At 45.7% G+C, this 26,101-nt stretch overlaps 1 protein-coding gene across 1 annotated transcript in view; it reads left to right on the top strand.

Moving 5' to 3' along the window:
* The first annotated feature begins 10,776 nt into the window (after nucleotides 1-10,776).
* TIAM1 (TIAM Rac1 associated GEF 1) overlaps nucleotides 10,777-26,101 on the top strand; it is an 82,868-nt gene continuing 67,543 nt past the window's right edge. The window contains 2 exon segments of the mRNA XM_068425207.1: nucleotides 10,777-10,915; nucleotides 10,918-11,744. Of these exon segments, the coding sequence (XP_068281308.1) occupies nucleotides 10,777-10,915; nucleotides 10,918-11,744 (966 nt within the window).

The following is a 26,101-nucleotide window of genomic DNA, read 5'->3' as shown; positions in this document are numbered from 1 at the left end:
TAATCCTTCATATCCTGCCTCAGTGGTTCCCCGGTCACTCGAGCCAAGGGTTTAAATTTTTATTGCCAGAGACTGTGGCGTTGGGTGGTTGTTCTGCGTGTGCAGGGCTCGCCGTGTCCCGCTCTGCTTCTCCCTCCTCCAGCTGCCCATCCTCTGCTGCGCAGTGAGTGCTCTGGTGGATCCGTTCGGGGCTCTGTCTCCTCATCTGGACATTTTCTTGTTACTTCTAAATGAAGTTTCTTCTTAATGCATTTGTCACATCCCCTCCTCATTGTGTATCAGCAGTTCTCTGCTCATTTGGCACAAGCAGAAAGTCCTTTTCAAGGAAAGTGTAATAACAGTAATGCATAACCTTAAGGTAAATAAATAAACCTCACCTTATTTTTATTTCAGCTGCATTTTGGGCATTCTTTTTCTTTTTTTAAGTAACACATAAATGCACATGCAGTCCTCATAACTACCGTTCTCATTCTCGTCCTCGATGGAGGCCAAGTGGGCTCCTTCTTCCCTGCAGCTCCCTCATGGCTTAGCCCTGGCTGCAGCTCCCCAGAGCTCTCCCAGGACGCAGCACGCAAGCTGCTGTTCGTCTGCCCCACAGGCTCCAGGGAGTTGCCCTCGTGGCTTCCCATAGATTTGCTTATGTCTGATGATCTGAAATTAGAATCGTTTCCTTGCTTTGCCCTTTTCTGTAGACGTGTAAAACCTTGCAAAATTCCCCTACGGAAGAAAGGGGGATTTTCCCACCATTAAAAATAAAAAAGAAGGGAAGGAGAAAGGCTTAAAACACATTCAGATACTTGTAAAAATACCCTCAACTGTGTCAATTATTCACATCCCCTTGTGTAAATATAGAAACCCTGAAGAGGGGGCTTTCCCTTGGGCTACCTGCTCTTCTCTTCCATTAATTTATTACCAAGACCCCAAGGTGCTTTGTCAGTGTCATGCTTCTGGTTTTATTTTCTTTAGCTGCGATTCAGGGATGTTTGACTGTCAGCTATATGGAGGTTATAGGTCTCCTGAAGGACCTCCGTCCCTCTCTTTTTGCCTTTTCTTCCCTCCCTTAGAAATTCTCACAGGTGTGGTGCTACAGCTGGAGGAACAAGGCTTCCCACGTCTTTCCTTTATGAGTTCTCCACAAAGAGAATGTGGGTTTATTTTTCTTTTCCCTCCTCTTCATCTGGAGCAATCACCTAGCATTGTTCTCCTAACCATGACAGACACGAAGGTTGCATGTTAGTGAGACGGTTGCAAAGAGGTTTTGCAATTCCAGCTCTGTTGGCCAGTTCCTGCGGGTGTGCAGATGGTCCCCCCAACCTTGTCTGGATGGTCATCATCATCAGACTCCAGTTTTCAGAGCAGCCGTTCTCTTTAACAGATAGTATAAGCCATGGTTGGTTTAAAATTAATTTTTCTCACAAACAAAAGAGTCCTGTGACATTTTATATGTCATAGAGAGAAAACACAAAAAGAAGCATGTTTATTTTTCACTGGTTTAAGAGTCAGTCAGCTTCTGCAATCCACTGGAGTTGGTCTTGGAGCTCAGTGTTGTACGTAGTCTCAGTGACTACATCGAGAGTGGGGAAGCTTGGAGCATTTCTGAATTACATTTCTGAACCTATGCATGCACCCAGCCCCATGCACCCAGCCCATACGTGTGCCCAGCCCTCTCAAAGACCTGGGCACAGAGCAGCCTCTCTCCATCCACCCACCCACCCACCCATCCATCCATCACCTGTGGGTTGCAGTGTTTAATCTTGTGGAGGGCAGCCCAGGGGTATGGGATGGGGAAAGCCAGAGTTGTCAGGGCACCAGGACCCTGGAGCATACTAGAGCATTTAGCTTCTTCTCAGGGTAGGTGATTTGATAGATTGATTTCGGCAGCAATTCATATTAACTAGATGTAATAAAGGCTAACCAAATGTGGCCTCCAGTTACAAATAGAGGGCTTGATTCTCCATCTCAGGAGACAGGATTGAACACTGGAGTTACAATGGCGTGGAACAGGGATCGTGGGTGGGGAATACAGCCCAGAGCCACTGATTAATATTAAATAGTTTCTGCATGAAATGACTACTGCTTTCTGTCTATGTATATACATCCTGATGGTTTATCGTAGAATTACTGAGGGCTTCTCAAAGCTGGATGAAGATTTGCTTATTGACCAATTGATCTCACATCTGCAGTTGCATTTGGAATCTGACAAAAATGATGCATCATAAAATCAAAAAATAAAAATAGAATTGAAAGAGAGCTGTCGTCCTTCCAGCCTACTTTTCATGTTCACTGGACAAGGGGATATACTTGCATACTAATTTTTCCTTGCTGGAAATGAAGGGTTCTGCTTTGAAAAAAGGCTTTTAGAAAACTACAGCTTCCATATTTTTCATCCATTAATGTTCATGTCAAATGTCCACAAGCAAAAAGAAAACAGGTGTGCTAGTTTTTTTTTTTCCCTAATCTTTTGGCATTGCAAACTCCTCCCAGCATGTGAAAGTCAGACCTCTCTTTGCTGTACGTAGAATCACAGGTAGCAGATGTGATGAATAAGAAGGTGCTCCTTTAATATATTCTGCTTCCTTACTATGCATTCATTTAATCCATTCATGGTGGTTTGCTGCGAGCTTGGACTGACTTAAGTTGCTGCGTGATGAGCCCTGTGGGAACTCCTTGGCCTGATTTTTCAAGGCGCTGTTTTATGGCTATGAAATAAATACAGCTGTGCTACTTCCAAACCTTCAAAGAACAAGAGGAGTTGCATTGACGTATGTAGACATTGGCATACATGCATGCATACGTGCACCATAGATGTGTATATATGTCTGTGTGTATGCATGTTTACGGGGGTCAGCTCTAAGACTGAATATGTTGTCTTGAGCATAGAAGTTTGAAAATCTTTATTTGATGTTTCTTTTTTAACAAGAGGAACTGTTCCAGGTGTGAATGTTTACAACTGTCCGTGTACCCTGGGAACAGCTGCCAGTGAGTTACTGGTGGTCTGAATGCACGGTCAGCTTCCCCCTGGGTCAGGCTCCACTGACAGAGCAAGCGTCCGCAGGAGCAAATGCATCCTGTGCAGGGAAGGGCTCTGTGCTGGGAAGCAAGCTGTGGGGCTGCGCTCCTGTTTGCTTCTGCCTTGCTTCCTGATGGAGAAGCACAGGCTTCCCCTTTTGCCAAGACCTCGTCGGAGGGAAGTCTTTGTCCAGGGATGCTTCAGCACTTGCAGACCCCCAGAATTTCTGCTGCGGCAGAGCCTGGGGGAAGCATGGGGGCGAGAACGTATTAGTGTGTATTAGTGGCAGACAAAGAGAAATATGAAAAACTGATGTTCTTCTTGAAAAGTATTGCTTGGTTTCGGTTGGGAAGGTCTCTCCAAGTTGTAAAAGTTAGTGGGAACAAACCCTTTCAGGAAAGAATCCGTAGGTAATGATAAATCCTTCTCTTCTGGAGGAGCTGTGCATGCATGGTACTCATCTGTTCATGGCAAAGTATATTGCCAGCCTTTCTGATATACTGGAGTGTAGTGAGGATTTGGACAATGTAGTATCCAGTTGTAAACATCCATTTTGGATCTTCCCATATTTTTAACAAATGAGTGCAAGAAGAGAATGATTTTTGCTGGAGGAGCGTAGGTGGCATATGGAGCAGACGATGCTGTAGTTGGTTTCTCATAGAGGTGACCAGACTTTGCTTCAGCCTGGAGCAGATTTTTCTGAGTGAGTTACAAACTCCTCAAAAACTGCTTCGGGATGGAAAATCTGATAATGCTCGGCCACATGTGGTTTTTTTCTTCTTTTGGACAAGTTTTCTGGGGCAGTAGCAGGCGGATCTGAAATAAGATGGTCGCAATTCCTTCTTCTTTGGAGGCGAGGAATGCACATTGCAAGGTTGCTCGTCGTGTGGTGGGTGCAGGTGGAAAGCCTCTTGCCTGTAGGACCTTGTTTGTCAGCAAGATTCACGTCTTGCAAATTATTGGCAGCTGGCATGGTAATGAGTCCATTTCAATATAAATGAGCTTCATTTTATTAATTTCTGCCAGCTCCTGAGCAATTCATGAACTGCTTTTCAGATCTCAACCAACAGCTTGGGGGAAGAGGGGGAGGTGGGGAGCGGAGTGGGGAGCATGAAGGAGGAGAAAGAAAATGAGAATGTTTTTAATTTAGAAAGGAGCCAGTGACTCTCATCTCTTTTGAGAATCCAGCCAAGAGTGAGGATTGCGATTTCCCCACCAAGCAGCTTTAATAACATGAAGGGCATCAGTAATCTCTTTCAAAGTTTTTGTTCCTTGAGACTTTTGGAAATGTTTGTATCTCTCAAAACTCTGCGTGCAGTGTGGAGTTGATGTTTCACTGCTGGTGTTTGGCTGGGAGAAGAAGGAGTTGGTGACTTGTGAGCTGGCTTGGGCAGAGCACCCAGCCCTCCGGTGAGTTTGTGGTTCTTGGTATCTTACAGGACTGGACCTTGAGCTGGCGTACTTGCAAGGGAGCTTGCCAGTGGTATCAGGCCAAGAAAAGGCTGGGATTTTGTATGCACACGAGTGCACGCATGTGTGTAACTTCAGGACTATTCTTATGACTTGTCTTAGGTCTAAATAGGCACAGACTAGTCTCTTGTATCCATGCCTTAGTGAATGCAATTAATCCAATGATCCTTTCACCGTGCACCAAAAAGCATGTAAATGCTCTGCCCTACATGTCTGATTCGCCCTTGAAAAATGTTAATGAAATCCCTGCTTGGATAACCGCCCTTTTTGTAAATTAGACAGCCTGTGCAGAGAGATCTCCTCTGAGGTCTTCCAGTTTCGGGCCCGTTCCCTGGGCAGTCGGGTCCCCCCTTGCTGCCAGAGGTTAAACCCTGGTTTATTGGAAGGTGCCTTTCTTGGTGGTCGTCTTTGGATGCAGGCGTGTTTTTGGACCTGAGGTTTTCTATCCCTGCCTGACACAGACCGTCCTCAGAAGGGGCATGTTGATGTCTGTGGGGATTTTTATTGTACAAAGTGGTGGGAAGAGGAACTGTCCACGTTCTGTAGTTTGGGCTGACGGTGCTCGACTGGGTTTTTCATTTATTCTGCCATCATCCGATTTCATCATTTGAATTTAAGCACAGCATTCATGGGCTGTATTGCGCAGTGTTTCTTAGGTAAGTGGTGATAACAGGACCTGGCAGAAGACATCCTCCTGTATAGCCGATCCTGCTAACCCTTTGTCTGATTTTTTTTTTCTCCCCTCTTTCTCCCCAGGTTTTTGGCATATAGTCATAGACTCTGACGCGAGAGTAATGGAGTCGCTGAGTGGCAGGTGCTGCCAGCTTCTGCAGTCCCAGTAACTGTTCATTTTGGTATCATTTGCAATTCTATACCTCTAAATGCCACAGCTCTCTTGGGGAAGGTTGCGCTGGATACCAGTACTGCCTCGGAAGGTACATGTGTGTCCATATATTTTTCATTAGGAGTTTGCTGTGTTGTATAATGGTTCGTGGAAGGGGAAAAATTGGATAAGCTAGGTGGGGTTTATGGTTACTCACGTTTAGCAATACAAAGGCATTTGAATGGCTATCAAGCAGCTACTGATGACATCCCTTCCTCCCTCTCTCCTCCTCTTATCTGAATTGCCTGCAGGGCCTTTCTGGAGTCCATCCTGTGCTTTAACCTATGGTAGAGCGGCTTACAAAAAAGAAGTGACTTGTTAAAAGGTTCTGATTTGAAAACAATTAAATATGCTGCTGGAGTTTCTGAGAAAATCAAAGACTTACTGTGGAATTTCAGCCTCTCTCTTGCCCTTTTGAAAAAGCACATTTTAATTACAGTAAAATCTGTATGTTCACACTTGGTTATTAGTCTTGTACATTTTTCTATGTGGTTCTTGTGAGTTCAGTAAAAATCTTTGTTGTTGGCTGGCAGATTTTAGCAAAAGTTTATTTCTGTAGGCTTGTTGCTTGCTGTAGATTTAAACATTGTTCTGGTTCTCACAGCCTTCAAGCTCTGCTCCAGGAGAAAAATACAGATTTGTCACTAGGGCCTCCCACTAGAATCTAATTTTAAATTTGCAATCTGTTGTCTTGCGAGGTGCTTCAGATTTGGTTGGAAAGTTAATATATTTCAGATTTTCTTCTGGAATCTAACAGTCCAACTTTTTGCAAGTTTGAGAGTTAGTAACTTAGGTTTAATTGAAATGAGTATTTTAGTTTTGTAATTATTTTAAGAAATATTTAATATTGGGGGTAAGGGAAGAGAAAGGAAAAGGACTGTTTTCAAAGAAAGTTATATTCTTTGAGGGGGCTGTCATCAGTGGTCATCTAGAATGTGATAGTCTTTATGTGTAACCATTTCATATAAGTCTCATCCAACAAAAACTCAGCAGTTCATCTAGAGGTCAGTCTGCTTGTCGAGGGTAGCTGATGTAGGGAACACTGTTTTTTCCAAAGCTTTCCTGCAGAATTTGTGTTTTCCCTGCTGATATTCCAATGTTGATATCAATCTTAAGTTTTGGTTTCAAAAAAAACCCACCCCAACTAAAACCCCTGTACTGTCTCTTGATGTGCAAGCTTGTTAAAGGATGACTTTCACCCCTGGAAGACTTCCACAATTTTGACATTTTCCCTATTCTGAACCAAGAAGGAGCAGATCTTCTGGAGAGAGAGCTCTTTCCCAGAGCAGCTGATAGCTCGATGGTCAGGCATCTCTCAAGGATGTGGAAGAACAAGTTGCTACCCCTCGTTTGCCTGACTTGGGCTGCAGATATGAATCTTGATCTTCCGCGTCTTTGGCAAGCAACTGAGTCACTGAGCTGGTGCCTGTTCCAGGAGACGTGTCTGTCTCTCTGCTTCGGCTTTCAAATCTCTCCCTCTTGGAGCGGAGGAGCCTTTCATCAAAAGCCATCTATTCCCACGAAAAGTTTGGGTTTTGATGAATCAACATTTTCTGCTGAAAAATTTCCAACTAGTTTTGCTTGCAGTGCATGGTCTGTGTGAACTAATCTCTGCTAGCTTCGGAGAATAATTCAGAACAGATTTTTGACACGTCACAATCCTTGGTCGAGTGCGACAGACCTGTTTAAAGCATCAACATGTGTCACACTTGATTTATGTTGTATCCTGGTGGTACCTTGATAGGTCTTTAATGGTCACCTTTGGATTCAGTGGGTGAGCTAATAAGGGGAGCCTTTGTCCTACCAGCATTTGCGTGCAACTCCCATTAATATCACTCATTTTCTTAATTTGATACAGATTTTTTTCATTGAGTGTGCTAAATTCAGTTAAGCCATAGACAGGCAGCATCTGGCAGTCGTAACTGGAGCAGTTTAAGATGCTTCTGCCCCAGGGTGTCTGCCACTGCCCCTGGGAGGGGGAGGTTGGGGCTCCCCTCCCCTGCCCAGCACCCGCTCGTGCTAGCTGAGGACGCCGGCATCTACTTCAGTGCGAATTCACGTGTTTCAGGGCTGCCTCTCCACATCTGCCCGAGCTGACCTAACAGCTCACTGCTGCCAAAAAACGGGGGAGGTGCCATTTGCTGTCCCCTCTTCCCTGGCTCCCGTGTTGCCCTCCAGCCGTGCTGCCCCATCCCTGCCTCCGCTGTGTCCCAGACGGGCACCTTGTGCTGCCTCTGGCATGTGCCAGTTGAATTCACTATCCCAGCAAAAATAAACTGATAAATAAAGTTGTTTTGTTCCCCCTCCCGGGTTTATTTTCTGCTGTTTTAGTGGACTCAGCTGTGTGAGCACTCAAATTGATTGAGGGTAGCTCATGGAAATGCTCAGCCAGAAATGCAGAGGGGAGGCAAAACTGGGGATGAGAAGGTAGGAGGGAGGTCCCTTCCAGGGGGAGCCGTTTGTCTCAGGCACCCCACAAGTGGCCACCCTCAGCTTGACCCAGTGGGATTGGCTGTCCCCACTCAAGGTGGGCTCAGCCTGTTGTGCCCCTCATCTCCTGGCATCTGGCGAGGGACGGTGACGTACCGCGGGGATGGCACTGTCTTGCATCACTGCAGCTGGATCGGCTGCACCGTGCTTGCCTGCAGCCCCATTGCACCCACCGTGCAGAACGTGCAAGCTTGCAATGTAATGCCGGGGAAATCAGTGGCTCTAGGGTAAGGGCTCTTCAGTTGTCCTTCCTGGGTGCAGGAGCGAGGTGTGGGCTAATCACAGGAATAGATAGTCATCTGCGGGATTTGCAAACGCGTCCTCACCTACAGCGCCAATCCATGGAATTAAAAAGGGACAGCTCTTTACTTTGAAGTCTGACACTTCTTGCCAGTATGTAGCAGATACTTCTCATTGTGTGAAATCACTCAGTAAACATTCCTGCCGCCGTCTGCGGAGAAAAGACTTTCCTTCTTCCCTGAGAATGTTTCTAGCAGCGTTATTTCCTCCTGGGACGCAGCCTGAGCTGTTGCTCCTTTCCTCGCCAAGTCATTTGTAGTTCTGTTACTTTCTGGCTGGGTGAAATTTTGCCCGGTCTGTATGGACACTACATGGAGATGGTGGCACAGGGCTGCTTTCTGTAGCCACGCTGCCCGGCGTTTTCATCAGCAAGTGTGCCTCACCGTGTGGTGTGCCGGGGACGCTCCTGCCCTTCGGCAGCTCTGTTCCTCAAGGTAAAGAGCCACTTTTCTATCATTCAGGATTTCAAGAGGACTTTTAAAACTGCTCTTTCTCCTTAGATAGGTACTGAAGTGATGGCTACATGGCTGGAGACGGGGATAAATGGTTCCATTCTCTGATGGGCTTTGCAGCTGGTGGAAATCCTCCCAAATGAAGGTTTGGTTAGCAAGAATCTCAGAATCAAAGCAGCTAAAAGCATTACCCCAAGAGGGTTTCTTTTGCAAGACGGGGAGTGTTGAGGTCTGGATTTAGACATCAGTGTGGAAGACAAAATGCAGTTTTTGTGCTATAAAATGTTTTAGAAGAAAAAGCTAGCTGACATTTGTTTTTCAGTCCAGTCCATATCAAAGGGCTGTAGCTTTTAAGGAATAATAAACCCTATCTCAGGATTTATAATGCTGTCATCTTTTTTTTTGATTAAAACCTGCCTTCTGTTCAGCGCATTTATTTTTCTAAACTCTGCATGATAACCAAGTGTCATGACAGTCAATGGGAGTTCAGTCATTAATTTCAGTAGACGTAGGGTATTTCCTGGTATAGTTTACTTGACATGCGATTATATTTATTTTAGGTACAGAAATGTCCAGATATTTATGGAAATGCCTGTTGCTCCAGCATTGAACAGATTTTTAGCCTCAGACACGACCTACTTAGCTGGGTGAAAGAGTAGAGAAGCACAGTCCTCTGTTGTCAGAAGTATCACTGCAGAAGTTCAGTTCTACCATATATGCCCAGGACAGCCCATGGCAGAAGTGCTGTGCCTGCATTTAGCACCACTGATTCCTCACTTTCTATATAATTTATGTAGGACTAATTCAACTCTGTGCAGCAGCGACAGTGTGTATTTAGATAGCGAGGGAAAATACACGATCACGATCATTCTGCCAACATCTGGCTCAATACCTATCGGCGCATCCTGTTAAAGGAGAGGAAATTGCCCCAAGAAATAAAAACCTCCATATTATTTTACTGTCAGGGCAGATTTTTTTTTTTTTCAGCCAAGACTAATAGAAATACCTCAAAATGAGAAAGTTTTGTCTTGGAATTTCTGTTCAAGATTTATGGACTGTTTATCTATATATAATTGTCTTGCATGTAATTCAGGATCTCCTATTTAATTTTGAATGGCCATGTACTTTAACATTTACTTTTCTTCTTCTTCTTGATCTTTGGCCAGAAGGAGCCAATATTACTGATAAAATATTTCTGACATTTGTTGAGTGAGATCACAGACCTCAAAGTGTTTTCCAAGGTTGAATCCAGATCACCACTCCCATCTTCTGGATGGGAAACCTGTTTCATGGCGGGACATGCGCAGCTGAATAATGCAGGAGGCTAGGTATGCAGATGGGGACAGACACCCAGTCCCTGCATTCCAGCTCAGTTTTCTCTTTGCTAGATCAAAGCACTTAGATCTAGCTATCTGCTTCAGAGTGAGTAGGAAGGAAAGGTTATTTTTGTATAGTCTGAGTCACTCATGCTAATTTATTTTTCATAATATGGCTTTCTTGTGTGGGGCTCTCTGTAACTGCTTAATGTTGCACTGTTTTTTTGTTCCAGAAATCAAACCTATCATTAGCTCGCTGCCAAACAGTTGAATTTGTGCTTTGCTGTTTGGTGGTTCAGTTTGCAGTTCCTATCAAAAAAAAAAGTGAAATCTCAGATAAAGGCATATATCCATCTACTTTCTGGCATCTTGTTACACGCAGATAAACAATAGCTGTTGATTTTTTGAGTTTGTAGGATTGGCTGGAGTTGCGAAGCTAATGTAGAGCGTCAAGTGAATGTGTGCAGAGCTGAGATTGCCAGTGCCCTTTGGTGGTAAACTGGCTCCAGTTCACACCAAGCTTCAAGGTTCAGTTGTTCCCTCTTCTACACTCTTCATTTACATCAGCTATCATCTGGGTTTTTCCTACGTACTGATTTAACTGAGTTGTATTTGTAAGTTTGCTGGTATGGTGGCTGGCTCCCTTAATCAGTTCTGTGGGATTAGTTGCCGCTGTTAGTGCACGTCCTGGGAGACCCGGTAGAAGCTGTGGTGTAGGTTTGGGGACAGGTTCATTTGAAAAAAAAAAAAAAAAAAAGCTACTTTGGATGTTCTGAAGCATCTGTGTGTCTTGCCTGTGTGTGTGGTTGTCGCCTGTAATGGTCCCTGCTCTTTCCCCTTGCAGACTGTGACACCATGGGAAACGCGGAGAGCCAGAGCGTGGAGCACGCCTTCTACGGAGACAAGCATGCCAGCCTGGGCCGCAAGCACACTTCCCGCTCACTTCGCCTCTCTAATAAAGCCTCTCGCCGGACGCGGCACGCTTCTTCTGGGAAATTATCCACCGTAACTCAGAAGTGAGCACCCGCTCCAGCAGCACCCCCAGCATCCCCCAGTCCCTGGCGGAGAACGGCCTGGAGCCCTTCACCCAGGAGGCCAACCTAGAGGACTTTGGAAGCCCCATCTGGGTGGACCGCGTGGACATGGGCCTGCGGCCCGTTTCCTACCACACTGACTCCTCCGTCACCCCCAGCGTGGACAGCAGCACTGTCCTCACCGCCGCCTCTGTCCAGAGCATGCCCGACTCGGAGGAGAGCAGGCTGTACGGGGACGAGGCACCATTCCTGGCAGAGGGCGACGGGAGGTCACATCGATACGCGGCCAACGGGACAAACTTCATGGAGACGGCCAGCTTCAAGAAGAAGCGCTCCAAATCGGCTGACATATGGCGTGAGGACAGCCTGGAGTTTTCCCTTTCTGACCTCAGCCAGGAGCATTTAACGAGTAACGAGGAAATCCTGGGCTTGGCCGAGGAGAAGGATGCCGAGGCCACCCGGGGGACTGAGGCCAGTGGCAGCCCCCAGCCGCTGGTCACCTGCCAGCGCGCCAACTCTATGAGTGACTTGTATTCCCCCAAAACCCCAAGTGCTGCCATCAACGGCGGCCCGCGAAACGCCTTTGGAGGGTATGGCCGGAATTTAGTGTCCGACATCCCGGATATCGGGAGCCATAAGATGTCATCGGTTACCGCTGAGGATGCACCTTCCTACAGTAATTACAATACGCTGCCCTGCAGGAAATCCCACTGCCTTTCCGAAGGGGCCACCAACCCTCAAATTAGCCATAGTAACAGCATGCAAGGCAGAAGGGCGAAAACTACTCAGGTAAGGCAGTTTTCTTCTATGTAAAATGGAAGCGTGTGGCATTTGCTAAGCTGTGTCTGTAGGTAAAGGTATTCCAGGTTCTTCCAGTCTCTGCTTTCCTTCAACACCCCTTTTCCAAGAAGAAGGCTGTATCCAGGAGAGAGCTGAACTAACCGGTCTCCAGCACTGGCATGATCCCATCGCTGCTCCCTTCCTTATCTGCAACTCTCTTTGGGCCTTTTCCACTCTTGAGTGCCTCTGGAGAAGATAAATCTGCATTTGCCAGCTAAAGATTTTCCTGCTTGTTTCGCAGTGCTGACAGTACCTTTTTTCCCAGGGTAGCTGCCAAAACCAATCACTCCACCCAGGGAGGTCACGCGCGTTGGTTGTGTCTCCCCTCTCTGCCCTCCCTGCTCTGTCGCCCTCCCCTGCTTCACACGTGCAAGCACTCCTCGGCTCTCGTGGCTGGAAGCAAAGGAGAAACCTGTGAGTGTTTCCCCTCCATCATAAACACTCGCTGGGCTGAAATGTCACTCTTCTAATTAGCCGACGTTCGCATTTGTGCAAAACATCACCCAGAAACAGTACTGTCCCCTCGCAGGAGACTGCCAGTCCTGCAAGCTGCAGTGCTCACCCGCTGTAAACTGAAAAATGATGGGGGATGTAGCTGTATGGAGAAGATGCTGCTTCTCCTAGCCAGGGAGGACGTCATACCCTTCATCCTTCATCCCTTTAACAGACAGCACAGGGCCAAGATGAGTTTTTCTGTTGGGTGCCCCTCCTGCGCTCCAAACACCAGTCCTGTGACCTTTGCTTTGACGGCTGCTGTTGGGTCTTCATTATGTTTTGCCCTGCTTTTCTTGGCCGTGTTCTTGCCTGATCGAGTCACACAGCACCGCCTTGCACTGCAAACAGCAATTCTGCTTATGCTAAGTGGCAGGCTACTCTTAGATGGGGGGGAAAGGAGCGGCAAATCCTGCCCACCTGTACAAGCCATGTGTGGCATGCGTGTTGCGGGCATATTGTGCCCAGTTTAAGTTCATTCGGCTGGTTTGCTGGACTTTCTCAGACTAGTGGAAGAGGCTGGCTGTGGCGGTTTTTACACGCACTATTCTCTAGCTGTGGGCACTGGCTCAGAAGCATAGCCAGGGGACACAGAACAGTCTGACGGCACAGGTCAGAGCTGTGCAATAGACCGCGTGCTTCAGCGGCTCCCCTGATTTTATTACGTGGTTTCTTTTATATATGCCATGCAGCGTATGCACACTGTGCCACGTGACCCAGAATAAAAAAAAAGCGGCATGTTGCATCAAGGTTGGAGGCCAGCGAGCTCGCGTCCTGCTGCCCGGCTGAGCTGTTGGCAGGACACCAGCGTTAGAGATACTGGGCTGGGCAGCGTGAGGCAGGCAGGTCGCAGCGTGCCGCAGAGGAGGTGTGGGGCTGCCGAGGTGTGGAGGGCCGTTGGAGGGTGAGAGGAGCATGTCCCCCCCCCCCGTCAGCTGGCACTGACTTGTGAGAGCTGATGGGAAGGGATTGCTGAGTGACTTACTGGCTGTGCTTGATCTTTGGAGATACGCTGCTTCTAAATATAAAAATGACATGCTAAAACAGATGCTGCAGCGTCCCACAGCAGCAGCTTTGTACTTCAAAATCAGCTCTTTATTTTCAGAGGTATTTTTATGGTGCAAGTGCAGAAACCCTTTGGTGCTCCATCAAGGCAGTGCAGGATAAAAAGCAAGAGAACAACAACAACGACCTAAAAAAAGGATGTTATTTGGCAGCCTTGAACGTAACAGCTTTCATGAAGATTGTTAGGTGTAACTGCTGCCTCCAGCCCTCTTTCAAGTGTATTTAAGAAAAAGAGAGCAGTGTCACTGGTGAGCAGTGAAGCATTTGTTTTTCTTCTTGGTGCCTATCTTGGCATTAAGAAGATTCCTCTGAGGCACTGAGTGAAAGTCATGAATTTGCGTAGCATTTTGCGAGGCCTCAGCTACACCCCGGGAAAACACTTTGTGGGGCTGGTTTCACTAGGTGTATCTCCTGAGCCTGGAGACGGTGGCTGTAAGGAGTTTCAGCAGTGATTAATACTGTGTATAAATTCAACAAAATTAAAGCTTTGGAAAGGTCAAAATTCCTTCCAAGTCTTTAATCCTAGCAGCATACAGTAAGTATAAGATGCTTGTCAGCAATGAAGTCATGTTAGCCCAAGCCTACCTTTAGCAAGCTTAGGGAAATGACTATCATTATATGTTTGATAGAGAAAAAAGGAAGTCCAAATTTGCACACAAAGTAAAAGGACAAGTTCCTTGGTGAACCTGATTAGGTGGCTTTGGATGGCATGAGAGGAGGGAAACTACCAACCTGTTCTCCATACCAGGACCCCAGTCCAACAATATATCAGCACTTTGCTCGTCTTTACTCTACACCCCTGGTGTGAAGTAGAGCATGATGGTTACCCTACCTGAGATAGTAGAAGCTGAGATGTAGAGCTGATGGCCTTACTGCTTTGCTTTTAATGTGCTCTTTGGCACTGTGTTAGCCTGTGCCAGCCAGTACTTGGCCACAGTTTTGGGAATTTTGTTTCCCTCTCCCCTTCCCAGTCTTTCAACACTTTCTCAATGGGCTTCACACTCTTGATGAACACATTGAGCATTGCCCCAGAGAGTGCCATATGTGTCCTCATGCTGTAAAACATTTAATGCTGTAAAAACAATTTAGTGACTGAGGCAAAACTTTCATGTTTTTTTCCAGCCTTTTGAACTGCCTCCCCGCATCCTGATCCCACAAAATAATAGTTGTGTCTTAGGGCCACAGGGGCACCACACAAGGGTGACCCAGGGCCGAGTGTAATACGGTGTTGGACACAGTTTTCCCTCTTGACCTCCAGGCCAGTGACCTGTCACTGTCCCTGTGTTATTTAAGCATGCAGAGGTAGCTCCCTCGTTCAAAGTCACCTAATTGTGCCTCATAGCCAGGACTGAGGTTTCTGCCCAAATCACTGTTGCCCATCTTCACAAGAATTTGGGTTTGTATTTGCTAATGGGTTTTTTTCAGTTTTGGAAAGTCGTAGCTGGAATATTTGCATTGCATGATTTTTTAGTCTCAGCTGCCCAGGTGTTAGAAATACTGAAAGGTCCTGATGGCCACTTGTAGGTAGCTTTTGACTAGGCTAGTTCCCAAAGAGGTCCCTGAAAGCAGGAGAGGCCGAGCGCAGGCTAAGTCTTAGACCGTGGCAATGGGTTTGTGCCCTTGTGTTTGATTCCTGAATTCAGCCACTGTTTCGTGCATGTTCGACTATATGTACATCATCTTATTTTCTGTACAGGCTAAATTTATTAGAAGTTGTCAGCAGCTGTAATTTTTGTGGTGTGTTGACCACTGCTACTGGGAAAACACATTCTTGAATGTATCACGGAAAGGAGATGCCGGAATCACAGCTGTATGTGTTTTGTTATAATGCCTTATCCATAGGTTCTTTGCAAGTAAGTGGCTTACATTAAGGAAAAAAAAAAAAAAAAGAAAATAACATCTCTCCTTCCAAATTTAAACCTTAAATTGAAGTGTGGCAGTCACTTTCCACTAATTGAGAAGGCGAGCTTTTTAAACTGGAATGACAATTATGTTCAATATGCACAAGCGACTAATATTCACAGCATGGCTTTGGGGCACCCACGCAGCAGTTACGTTTTTCATAACATTTTAACACGAAGGGTTCAGATCTGCTGAAGTGAGACTTCCCAGAGAGCTCTGCTGGGATCCTCTTTGGCTTTTGGAGCTGATGTGATGTAGGTGGAAAAAGCTTAATTGGCTAACATTTTCACCCATTTTTGCTTGAAGGGAGACAAGCACCGGTTGGATATAGCTTGTTCCCACTGTGGGTTGTGAGATCCCCAGGATCCTACAAACTGCTTGTTGGGATCCAGATTTTGTGAAACGGCCCTGTTGTGTCCTGCTTGCAGCTAAACATCTGCCTGCAGGAGACTCCTTCCTCCTTCTCCTGCTGCTGAGTGTTCAGAGGCAAATGTAACCTCATGCTCCCACACCTGTTGAGAGTCCTAATTGAGGTCTCAGGAGGGGAATTAGGGAATGGAAACCTTGAGACGTGGTTTCGTGCCACTTCCAAGCCCATCATGCCACCTCCTTATTCCATGTATCCCTGTGGATAATTTCTGACTGCTCTTTACTCTAGACCATCAAATGGGGGGATACAGCCTCTCGTAGGGCATGAACCTCTCTTGACATGTCAAACTCCGCTACAAGGGCAGTTGGACGGAGACATCCTGCATGTACAGAAGATGTTCTGGTCACGCAGCAAAATGTGGTTGCCGGGCCATGGTGCCAGCAGTGTGTCTGTTCATGGGTGTCTGCTGCGGATCAGCATGAGCCAGCTCTGCCTGCTGCTACCTCTGGCCCTGCAGGTCCTGCTCCTCCCTGTCTGGTTTTTGTGATGGTTGAGGTGGTGATGGTGGTGGCCATAGAAGTCAGAGACTTCCATGGGTTTCCAGTGCTGGTATTTGCTTTGTGTGGAAGACATTAGAAGTAGTTCGTAGTAGGTGTGAAGCTATGGGTGGACTGTCTTCTAGGGGAGCAATGGTGTTTTACAAGCAGTATTTAGAGCATGCTGTGACTCCTGTGTGCGTTAAAATCCAAGGAGAGGCGGTGGCCAAAGCCTTTCTGCATGGTCAACCACTCACATACAAAGAGGGTGGTTCGTTCCTCTCTGAGCTTTATACTCCAATTTGTGATTTCCTCTGGAAAGCTCAGTTCCAGCGTTAGCGTTACAGTGTTCAGTCCAGGTTTTTTATGTAACTTTTGAGAAGGAGCAGCAAGATGTCCCTTAACTCTACAGGGAAGGCAAAGGTTTTTTACTGCGTCCAGTCCAGTGTTGTGAAACTGAGCAGGGGGAGAGTGAACAAACTTCCTGCCCAACTGACTTGGAAACTGCACCTCCTTCAGGATCAGCCCCAGGCAATGTCCTTGGCGTGTTAAATCCCCATTTGTCCGATTTTCAAGTTTATTACTATCTTTAGGTCTCTGTAGGTAGCCTGAAGCAATTTGGGATCTCAAGCCTTAAAAAAAAAAAATCCTATGTAAAAAAAAAATTGCAGAAAATGCAGGAGATGAAACCAAGGTTTTTTGTGGGAATTAGATCAGGACGTACAGAGAAACCAGTCTAAAATTAGAATATCTTTCCAGTCGATATTATTTTTTTACCATCTCAGGGAATTTTATGGCAGGTTATAGTGTTTCATTATGCTCTGTAGGATGGCTAAACTCCAGAGAGCTGATAGTTGTTTTTAAGTTGTGTAAAACTTTTTCACAAATGGTTTTGTGGCATAGAGGATATAACCTCAAAGTGTAAAAGGACCACACTGGGTCAGTCACATGAAAGCACCATCCAGCCCTGTACCTTGTTCCCCAAATACCAAGTGCTCAGGAAAAGAAAGAAAGAAAGAAAAACTGGGAGAGTACGGGATGAACTTTCCTTTAGGGCATTCTTCCTGATCACAGAAGGTTAGTGATTTGAGTCTTCCTGAGTGAGGAATGCATCCAAGACTGTTGGGTTGACCTGTCCCCCGTGAATTCTCTTCCCTGAAATAATTTTCTGCTTCTGGCTTCCACTGCATCCTGTTCACTCTCTGCATAACACTTGTGACCTCACAGCCTGGTCTTATAGCCCTCCTCGGTCATCGCTTTTCCAGGCAGACTGTCTTCAGCAGCTGAAGCTCTGCTCCTATTAACGTAATTCTGTACATCTCAGTCAGTATTCTGGAAAACATAGATATTTTCAACCTGAGTATGATTCTTAACCAGATTGACCCAGACCTTTAATATTAGTTGTTTGACTCCAGATGGAATCGAGGAAAGAAATAAAGGCAAAGTCGTGTATCATTAAATTATAATTAATGACACATAGTTTAGTAAGTGCCTAAAAGATGATACTGGTTTTCAGCTGTAGTGTGCATCTCACTGATCTGAGCCCCTGTTCACGCAGTCCCGTAGAGCCTTTCAGACGGAGATCATTCCCAAGATCTCGGATATAGCCTGAGCCGCGCTTCGTGTCTCCAAAAGCTGGAGATCCTCGAGTCGTACGGATTGGCTCGGGTGACCTAAGGGGCTGAATCCCACCGAAGAGTGCCGGTCAGCTTGTCACTTTACTGAGCCTCTAGGCAAACAACCCTCTTAAAACCAAGCATCGCTGTTTTCAGCTACTAGCCACAGGGCACCAAGTTAAAGGAAGGGGTGGAAATGGGCTTGGGGGGAAGGGGTAACCATGCATTATGGTGGCAGCCCAAGCTTGCACCAGTGTAAACTGCTTGCGAATCCACATCTAGGCTCCTGTTGAGTGCCAGTATGACAGCTCTCAGTGGGTCTGAATGACCAGACCCATTCAAGGGCTAGACAAAATGAGCTGTTTATAGCCTGGCTAACTGGAAGCGGATTCAGCGTGAGCCTGGAGGAAAGCTTGAATAGAGGGCTTCAGACTCAAACTCAGACGTCTTCCCTGCTCTGTCACTAGGCTGCCCCTCCCAGATGGATGAGATTAGATCAGATATTGCCTATTCAGCATATTTTAAAGCAAATAGCAGTCACTCCCTTCAGAGCACACAACTCTGCCCCAATATTGTCAGGGAAAGAGCATGTGAAAATGAGTGTTTTGGTCTTCGCTGGCAAATATTTTGATACTCTTTCGAAGATCTTAATTTGTTTTTCTTCCTTCGCTCTTGGTCTGAAGCCAATGGAAAGCAAATTAGCAGTCGTGATATCTGATCTAGCTCCATTCAGGCATGTTTTTTTTAAACAGTAGGACTTTGTCATTTATACATCTGAAGTGCTTGTGCCATTACCAATAATTGTGTTCTCTGTAAAGCTATATACACTGCATGTTTTTCGTTTCAAGTACTTTCCACTTAAAAATCACAGACAGGTTGCCCCAGCTGCTTGTTTGCTGGGCTGTGCTTACTTAGATGGATGCAATTTGGTAGTGATCCTTTCCAGTGAAGTGCTCCATTGAAACCTTTCTTTCAGAGAGCTTCGGCATGTGATCCTGTGACTAGTCATCATCCCAGATGGCAGACATTTCCCTGCTCCCTTAAATTAGGTGATTGTTCAGGTGAAATCCTCACAGATGATATGTTTTGATTTCAAGCTGCTGTTCTAGCAGCTTTTCCCCTTCCCCACTTCTACCCCCTCTATTACATTTCTCGGGAGGAATTGCCTCTTCTTGGCACCGAGCGAACAAAAAGTAACCTAACCCTGTATTTTACTTGGAGGATTTTGGTTAGGCATGTTGCCATTTGTTTAAATCGAGCACAGTTAGGCTGCTTGCATTAGTTTATGGTTAGCTCAGTCCCTCTAGAAACTTTCTTCAGCTGGGTGGTCCATTGGGATGAAAGCAAGGTAAGTTTTGGGGGGTCCTCAGCATATCATTTGGGAACAGGGGGATTAAACGCTACAGCGCTCAAGAACTGAGACTTCCTCCACTGCTGGGGATGGAAAGTGGGTGTCCACCCCAGATGTGCGCAGGTGTCAGAAGCTGCGTGCAGGGACCACACTGCAAGAGGCTTTACTGGATTATAGGTTGACTCTCGTTCATGGTATTATATACTTTAGCACCCCTTAAAAGTCAGTGCTAAAACCAGGGAAGAGCCGGTGTGCTCAGGTCCCATGGTAGTGCTTTGTGCTGTTTCCATGTGTCTCTCACAGGCTTGGATTTCTCTCATGTTATTAAAAAGCAAAATCAAAACATCCTTCCCCTTCCCTTTACCCAATGCTTTAGCTCTTAGGGGTGCAAAACTAACTTTCTGAACATGACACTTACTCGTATGCATGCGCTAAATGTATATTATATCTGTGTAGTAAGATGTACTAGTCTTTTTCTGCAAGATGAAATTTAGTCCTGCGAGGAGCAGGGAGTTGGACTCGATGATCCTTATGGATTGCTTCCAGCTCAAGGTACTCTATGATTCTATGAACAGATCACAAACTGATGCCACAACTGTCCTGAGTCAGTGAAGAGCTCTGCACAGTACCTTGCAGAGAAGGGTAAAGCTGTCCCACGCATTTCCCTGCAGCTTTGTGGGGGACAGTTTAATTTTCAACATTTCTATCTCACAGCTGACAAGTCCTCCAGGGTTGTTCTTTCCTGACTGCTGCAGGAGTCCCTGTGGGTCTATACTTTGCCTTTAAGGCATCTAAGTCTGCTAAGAAAACTAGGCTCCTTGGGGAAGCATGGTGGTCTACAGAGATGTTCTTTCTGGAAGGGCCCACATATTAGCTGGAAAATGTCTGGGGAGTCAGTGAACTAAAAATGTTCCCAACCCCTGTGTTAGAGGCACCAAGCTAACGTGATAGCTTAACATGGAGCAAAGGAGCCAAGTGTAATACTGAGGTAACAGCCATATGTATCAGTCAGAGTTGCCTGCAATGGAAATGGGGTTGATGGATGCTTGATACATTGGTGTTTACTACCTGCCTGTCCTGCAGGAGCAAAGTGGATGCACATCTCCTTCCCATATTTGAGTATCTTCTGGGTGCCTGGCACCCAGTACCTTGTCTGGCTTTCCAAGGTGCCAAATTACACTGTACAGCATTCATCAAGACAAGTTCACAAAGGAATCCTGGAACCAAAATCCATTGAAATCCATGCCTTAAGACTTTCCCAGGGATTATTGCCCAGAAACCTGTGACTGTGATTCATCCTTCCATAATAAGAGTGAAGCTCGCTGCTAGGAGAAATATCTAGAGGTCTGGGCTAGTACCTTTTTTGTCAGGAGTAAATTTGGTTTCAGAGAACCATGGCCAAAACCTACTTGCTTATTAAACCACTCCAAGCAGCTTTAATAACACATATAAGGGGTTTTTTTTGGTTTTGTTTTGTTTTTTTTTTAATTTTGATTCTTTCAGACATCTGAAAAATGGTTGCACCAGTGCGGTGAATGCGCAGAAGTAGGAACCAAAGCAGCTTGTACATATCAGTATCCGATCTCTTTGAATTCCCAAAGGTAACAAACCCAGCATCTCAGTCTGGTATCCACATACAAATTGCAGTTGGCTTGTAACTGTACCTCACTCGACTTGGGAGCCCTCCTAGGAGGTGTAAACAGAACCTAACCAATCCAACAGAAAACTGCAGTTGGCCCATGTTAGTTTGTTGCTGTCAGTGTAGTTCTTCAAAGCCTGCTGTCAGTCTGGTGCATCCTGGCTAGTTCTCATATAATACTGACCTGTTGTACACAGGCCTGTAGATATTTTCAAAACCTTTTTTCCTATCAACTCCCAGCATCTGGTTGAGGGGCTTTGTTCATTGCTGCGGTAGCAGATCTACTTCATGTCATTATTATAATCCCCCTGACTTTACAGTGAGTTACCGGGGCACGATTCAGTACATTCGTAACAGTCGTCAAAAGTGTATTCCTCACAGACAGAGCGACCTGTGGAGTTGCTTTTGTGTTTCTCCATTGCAACTTTAAAACTATTTCTTTCACTCAGGTTTCAATTGCAATTTGTGATTTATGTTTCGACTCTTTCCGAGACAGATAAATCTTCTAATGCATTCATTACCAGGTGTTCAGGTTATTCTGGAGAAAGGATTTCATTTTGATTTGGAGCAAGTCGTACCTTTACAGACCACCTTGACCATCACATGATGATAGAGTCAGTACTGAAAGGAAAGGAAAACCACTTATCAGGCCAATCTTTTTCTACACAGGAGCTTCAAAGAGACACCAGGCACATAAAAGCATGCAAACTATCAGGCTGCTTACCCATCTATTTTAAATGTATTCTGTGGTGCTTGCCTAACTAGCAACTAGACAGGTTATGTGCAACTTCAGGCTGTTGCTAAATGTGAACACCTTATTGCTCTGTTGCTAAACAGGACGGGGAGCAGAGGATTTGCATTCTCTTAGAGGGAGCCCCTTCCAAGAAAAAAACCCCACTCAGTTGCCTTTTACTAATGAGTACTTTTAATCTAATGGTTAATTTAGAAAGAAGTATTAACCACATAAGGAACTGTTTATATTAGGGAAGTAAGAGTTTTCCTGCTAAATCAGTCTCATGGGCCTAAAGCACCCATGAATCACTGCTGTCAGTCAAGCAGGCAAAAGTGATTCACCAAGCTATTTTAATAGTATCTGTAACAGGGCTGTTGGTGGGAAGTTTGGTAAGTGTGTTGTTACTGCAAGCGCTCTGAATGTGTCCAGTCATGAGCCGGAGAGTTGGGCAAGGCTTATACCATCCAGTAGTCCCTTGCTAGGAGGTGCCAATACCAAATATGTTCAACAAGGGGACAAAGACACTTGGAACCTGCCCCAAAACTTTTCGTCTGATTTTTGCTAGCTGAAGGTAGACATTCTTTCTGAAGCAAAAGGTTTTTTTCTGTATATCTTCTAAATCTAGCAAGAATTTTTTAACAAATGGGGTTGTAGCGGACATATAGAGGTATCAGCATCACGTAAGAATGCAAAAGCTACACCACCAAGTACATTAGCTTGATGTAGCTTGCATTACAGTTTTATAACCCTCTGGCTTGCTTTGCCTGAAACCTAGTGTTCATGTGAGGAAAAAACGTATATTTAAGTGGGTTGCTAATACTTTCACTAATATTTTACCCAATTGGTTCATCAGTTAAATTGTTCTCTGCATTTGATGGGGCTCTGATAATTCCACTTCATTACACTCAAATGCTATTAGGGCTGTTGTAGCTGTCCTGGCACATGGCCTGCTTGCTGGGCCTCGCTGCGTTCTTCTTGGTAACAACGACACCATTCATTCCATCTCTGGTTTCTTGTTCTGTAGCATATCTGTCTGGCATCGGGCATTCCACCTTTCCCTTCCCTTTCCCTCTGTTACTGTCTGCTGAAGCTCTTTTCACAAACCCTGGGCATTTACAACCGATATGGTAGCACTGCCAACATAAGAAGCGGTGCTGCTCCTCCATCATCCTCAGCAGCGGCAGGGATCCCAGATCCTGGTGGAAGCTGTACTACTACTTACCACCTCCCCATCGAGGCACACGGTGCAGCACAGTCGCTAGAGTCTGTTTAGTTCCTTCTTCAGCCAGTGGTCTTTATGCTCCCTGCTTTCCACAGAGCAATCGTAAATTAAAGGGACAAAGCCCCCTGTCTGTTCAGTTTGTTGCCTCTGTGGACTAAGACCTGTTGTGTTTGCAAAATGCCAAGAACTGCAATTCCCACGACTTCCCACATCTCTCTGTCTTGGAGGAAATACGCTTTCTTTTCTTTGCTACATGCTTTCTACTTGGTGTGACCAATTTAATGATTTCCACCTCCCTCTTGCTTTGCCCTCTTGTCCTCCCAGGCCCGAAACTAGGTAAACACCAGTGGGAAGGCTAAGCAGGGCAGCACAGATTTTAGTTCCAGTCTTGAATTTGGTCCCTGGGTTGGTCTCTCTGGGCAAAAATATTCCTCTGTGTGGAGACAGCTGTTTGCCAGCCTGAAAATACGAAACACAAGATCTCTGGTGAGGTGTAAAATACCCGGTGCAGCATCCTGAATCTTACACAGAGCTGAATGAAACTTTTGGGGTTTTTAACCAATGAAATAAAATAGAGCCCCTTGATGACAGCAATTACAAGTCCAGATTAATGTGCTGGTGATTTGTTATAATGTGTGTATAATGTCCAAAACTGTGGGCTTCAGAAACGTGCATTCTGCAGTCTTCAGCTGTCTCCCATCTCCCATAATGTGCCTGGCACATGCCATCAGCATCATGATGGAGAGCCGCAGGGACTCTGGGCAGGAGTCAGAGGGCTGAGTAGTGAGGGCTGAGCCGTGTTGGTAGTTCACTCTTGGCCCTAAGAGTCTTTGCCTGGGAACTCCTTCTGCCGAGGAGTGAAATGCCTGTTTTGTTAGCAAGCTTTTGTGGTGCATCCCGTCATGGACCCGGAATGGTAATAAGTCTTCCTTGGAGGAGAGAGATGTTGCTGTTGGCCATGGGGCTCTTTGAGAACCTAAGCAGGAAACGTGCGTAATTTTTAAATAGCTCTCATCAAGGTTAGGCAATGTTTGCTTTGCTTCTGGGCAGTAGCCTGTGGTGGCCATGTCAGTAGGTACTTTGAAGCTGGACACCAAAGCTAGAGGCCCGTGTGTCCACATCGATCTCATCAGTGGAGAGCCATGCTGCTCATGGTGTGAGCTGGGATGCTTAATTTTCAACATCCTTGTTTGAAAATTTGCAGGCGTAGTTCTGTGCCCCTAGTGATGTATTCATCAAACCCTGCTATGGTTTGTTACTTGGCTTGGGACTGTTACCCCTTCAGCCTTGGCACATTTCTGTGGAAGCACAATACTAAACCTCTGTACTTTCTGATGAACTCTTAATTGAATGTGCTTCAGTATGCGGGTTATAGCACTGCAAGACAGCCAGAGCAGATGCCGGCTGTTTCTTGAGAGCTTTTCATACCCTCCGATGAGAACGAGCTGACATTGCAGCAGGAACTCAGAAGTCAGAGACCTGTGCAATGAATGCTCTTAACCCTACTAACCCCGAGACCGATCTTCTCATACAGCAGACTTCTGAAAGTGCTGAGCTCACTCAATGCTACGTTTCATAATTCATGAGCGTGAACAATATTAGCAGGCTGTAGGTTTTGAACCGTTCTGACCTTTGTATGCTCAGACCCTCCTTCTACCAAAGGCCTTGAACTGGTTGGCTGGAAGTCTTTGATACGGGGTATTTAAGAGAGGAAAAGGGAGTGCAGGGAGCAGAGGGAGGTTAGGGGCAGGGCTGCAGCATTATGCTGAAAAGATCTTTTGACCTGTCCAGCCTACCACTTGCATTGTGGTAAAGATTATAAAGATGTTTGCAAGATGTGCTACAATTTAAGCTCATGAGCATATATAATGTTCACGCAGAGTTTTCCATCCTTGCATTTTTCTATAAATAGTAAACCATTATACCTGTATATCCCCATTTATGGACGGGGAAACTGAGGCGATTAATGCTGTGTCTCACCAAGGTTACATGAGAAGGCTGTGTCACACTGGACACGAGGGACCTTGAGAGCCTGCATTGCAGCTCTGGGTGCACTTCTAATTTTGAAAAAATACTCCATCTGCTAAAAAGCACCAGGAAAGTTTTACGCATACACTGGCTGGCAAAATTACAAATCCTGTCTCCCTCGAGTTGGTGGTCTGTTTTAGTAGCTCTTTATTTTTTTAAACCGACTAATTCTAGTTAAAGCATGAGATATGCTTCCTAAAAGTTACATCAGCTGAAATTTTAGAATTATACCTTTTGTATAGGATGGACAAAATAATTGTGAGACAGATTGTATACTTATTAAATTATTAAGCTAAAATAAAAATCTCAAAACCTTAAATAATTTCTGTTGCCACCGTTACGTAATGTTCACTGCAGAACGCAGGTTTGTTTATGGTATATGTGTGGCACACTTCTTCTCTTTGAAAAAGTTATGGAGGAAGAAGGGCCCAGAAAACAAATGCAAACCCTGATCCTTCTATGGGAATAATTATCCCAGTGAACACAGGGGATACGGTTCAGTTCTTTGGCGTGCCGGTTTTACGCCGATGTAGCTGTGCTGGCAGAGACGCAGTGCCTTGGGTGTGTGAGCATCGAGCGGCCATGCCAGTCCTGGCTCCCTGACGCTCGGGGTTTCAGCTGGAGTGCTGTCATCAGAAGTTGCACCATCCAGTTTTTCGTGATGGAGTGCAAAAACTCGCTTGCAGCAGTGTTTTGTAAACACTGGTTTCTGAGCAGCACCAATTCCCCTCTCCAGATATCCCTCCTTTGCAGTGCTGCAAGAAATGGGAAGATAATTGGCTTCCAAAAAAACAAGTGTATTGGAACAGCAGGAAAAAATGTGTCATTGTGAAAACTACTCTGTACGGGTAGATGACTGCACTTACAGGAAGGCCTGCTCAGCTCTTACATGTGCAGTGAGAGTAGAGGAATATTGGCCTGTCCAGAACAGCTTGTCTGTCACTGTGTGTTGCATTAAATAACCAGACTGACTAGGATAACTGTGTTCATTGAGCGGGGAAGGAAGCACTTATTCTTCCAGCTGGACTCCAAGTCTCCCTCGAGAGGTACCGTTTATAAAGAATGAGCCCATCCGTTACAAATTAGTGCCTTAAAAGTTAAGTCAGAGTCAGCAACACCCCTCCCCCTAAGGTTTTGTCATCCAGCTCTTGCTCCACAGGAGGAAGATTTCAGACAGAGCTCAGTGGAGGGTTTCTTGGTTTCTGCGAAGCTGCTCTTGGATGCATAGAATACTGGTCATTGAACCAACACCTAGAAGCCTGTTTTCTCTCAAAATAAATACTGCATTCAGCCTTCAAAACCTGAGTTCGGTCATGTTGTTTCCTGTCTTCCTCAAGCTGGCCGTATTCTTG

This window comes from Nyctibius grandis, chromosome 2 (assembly GCF_013368605.1).
Source record: "Nyctibius grandis isolate bNycGra1 chromosome 2, bNycGra1.pri, whole genome shotgun sequence".
NCBI classification, from domain to species: Eukaryota; Metazoa; Chordata; class Aves; order Nyctibiiformes; family Nyctibiidae; genus Nyctibius; species Nyctibius grandis.
This window is presented reverse-complemented; position numbering and strand designations above follow the sequence as displayed.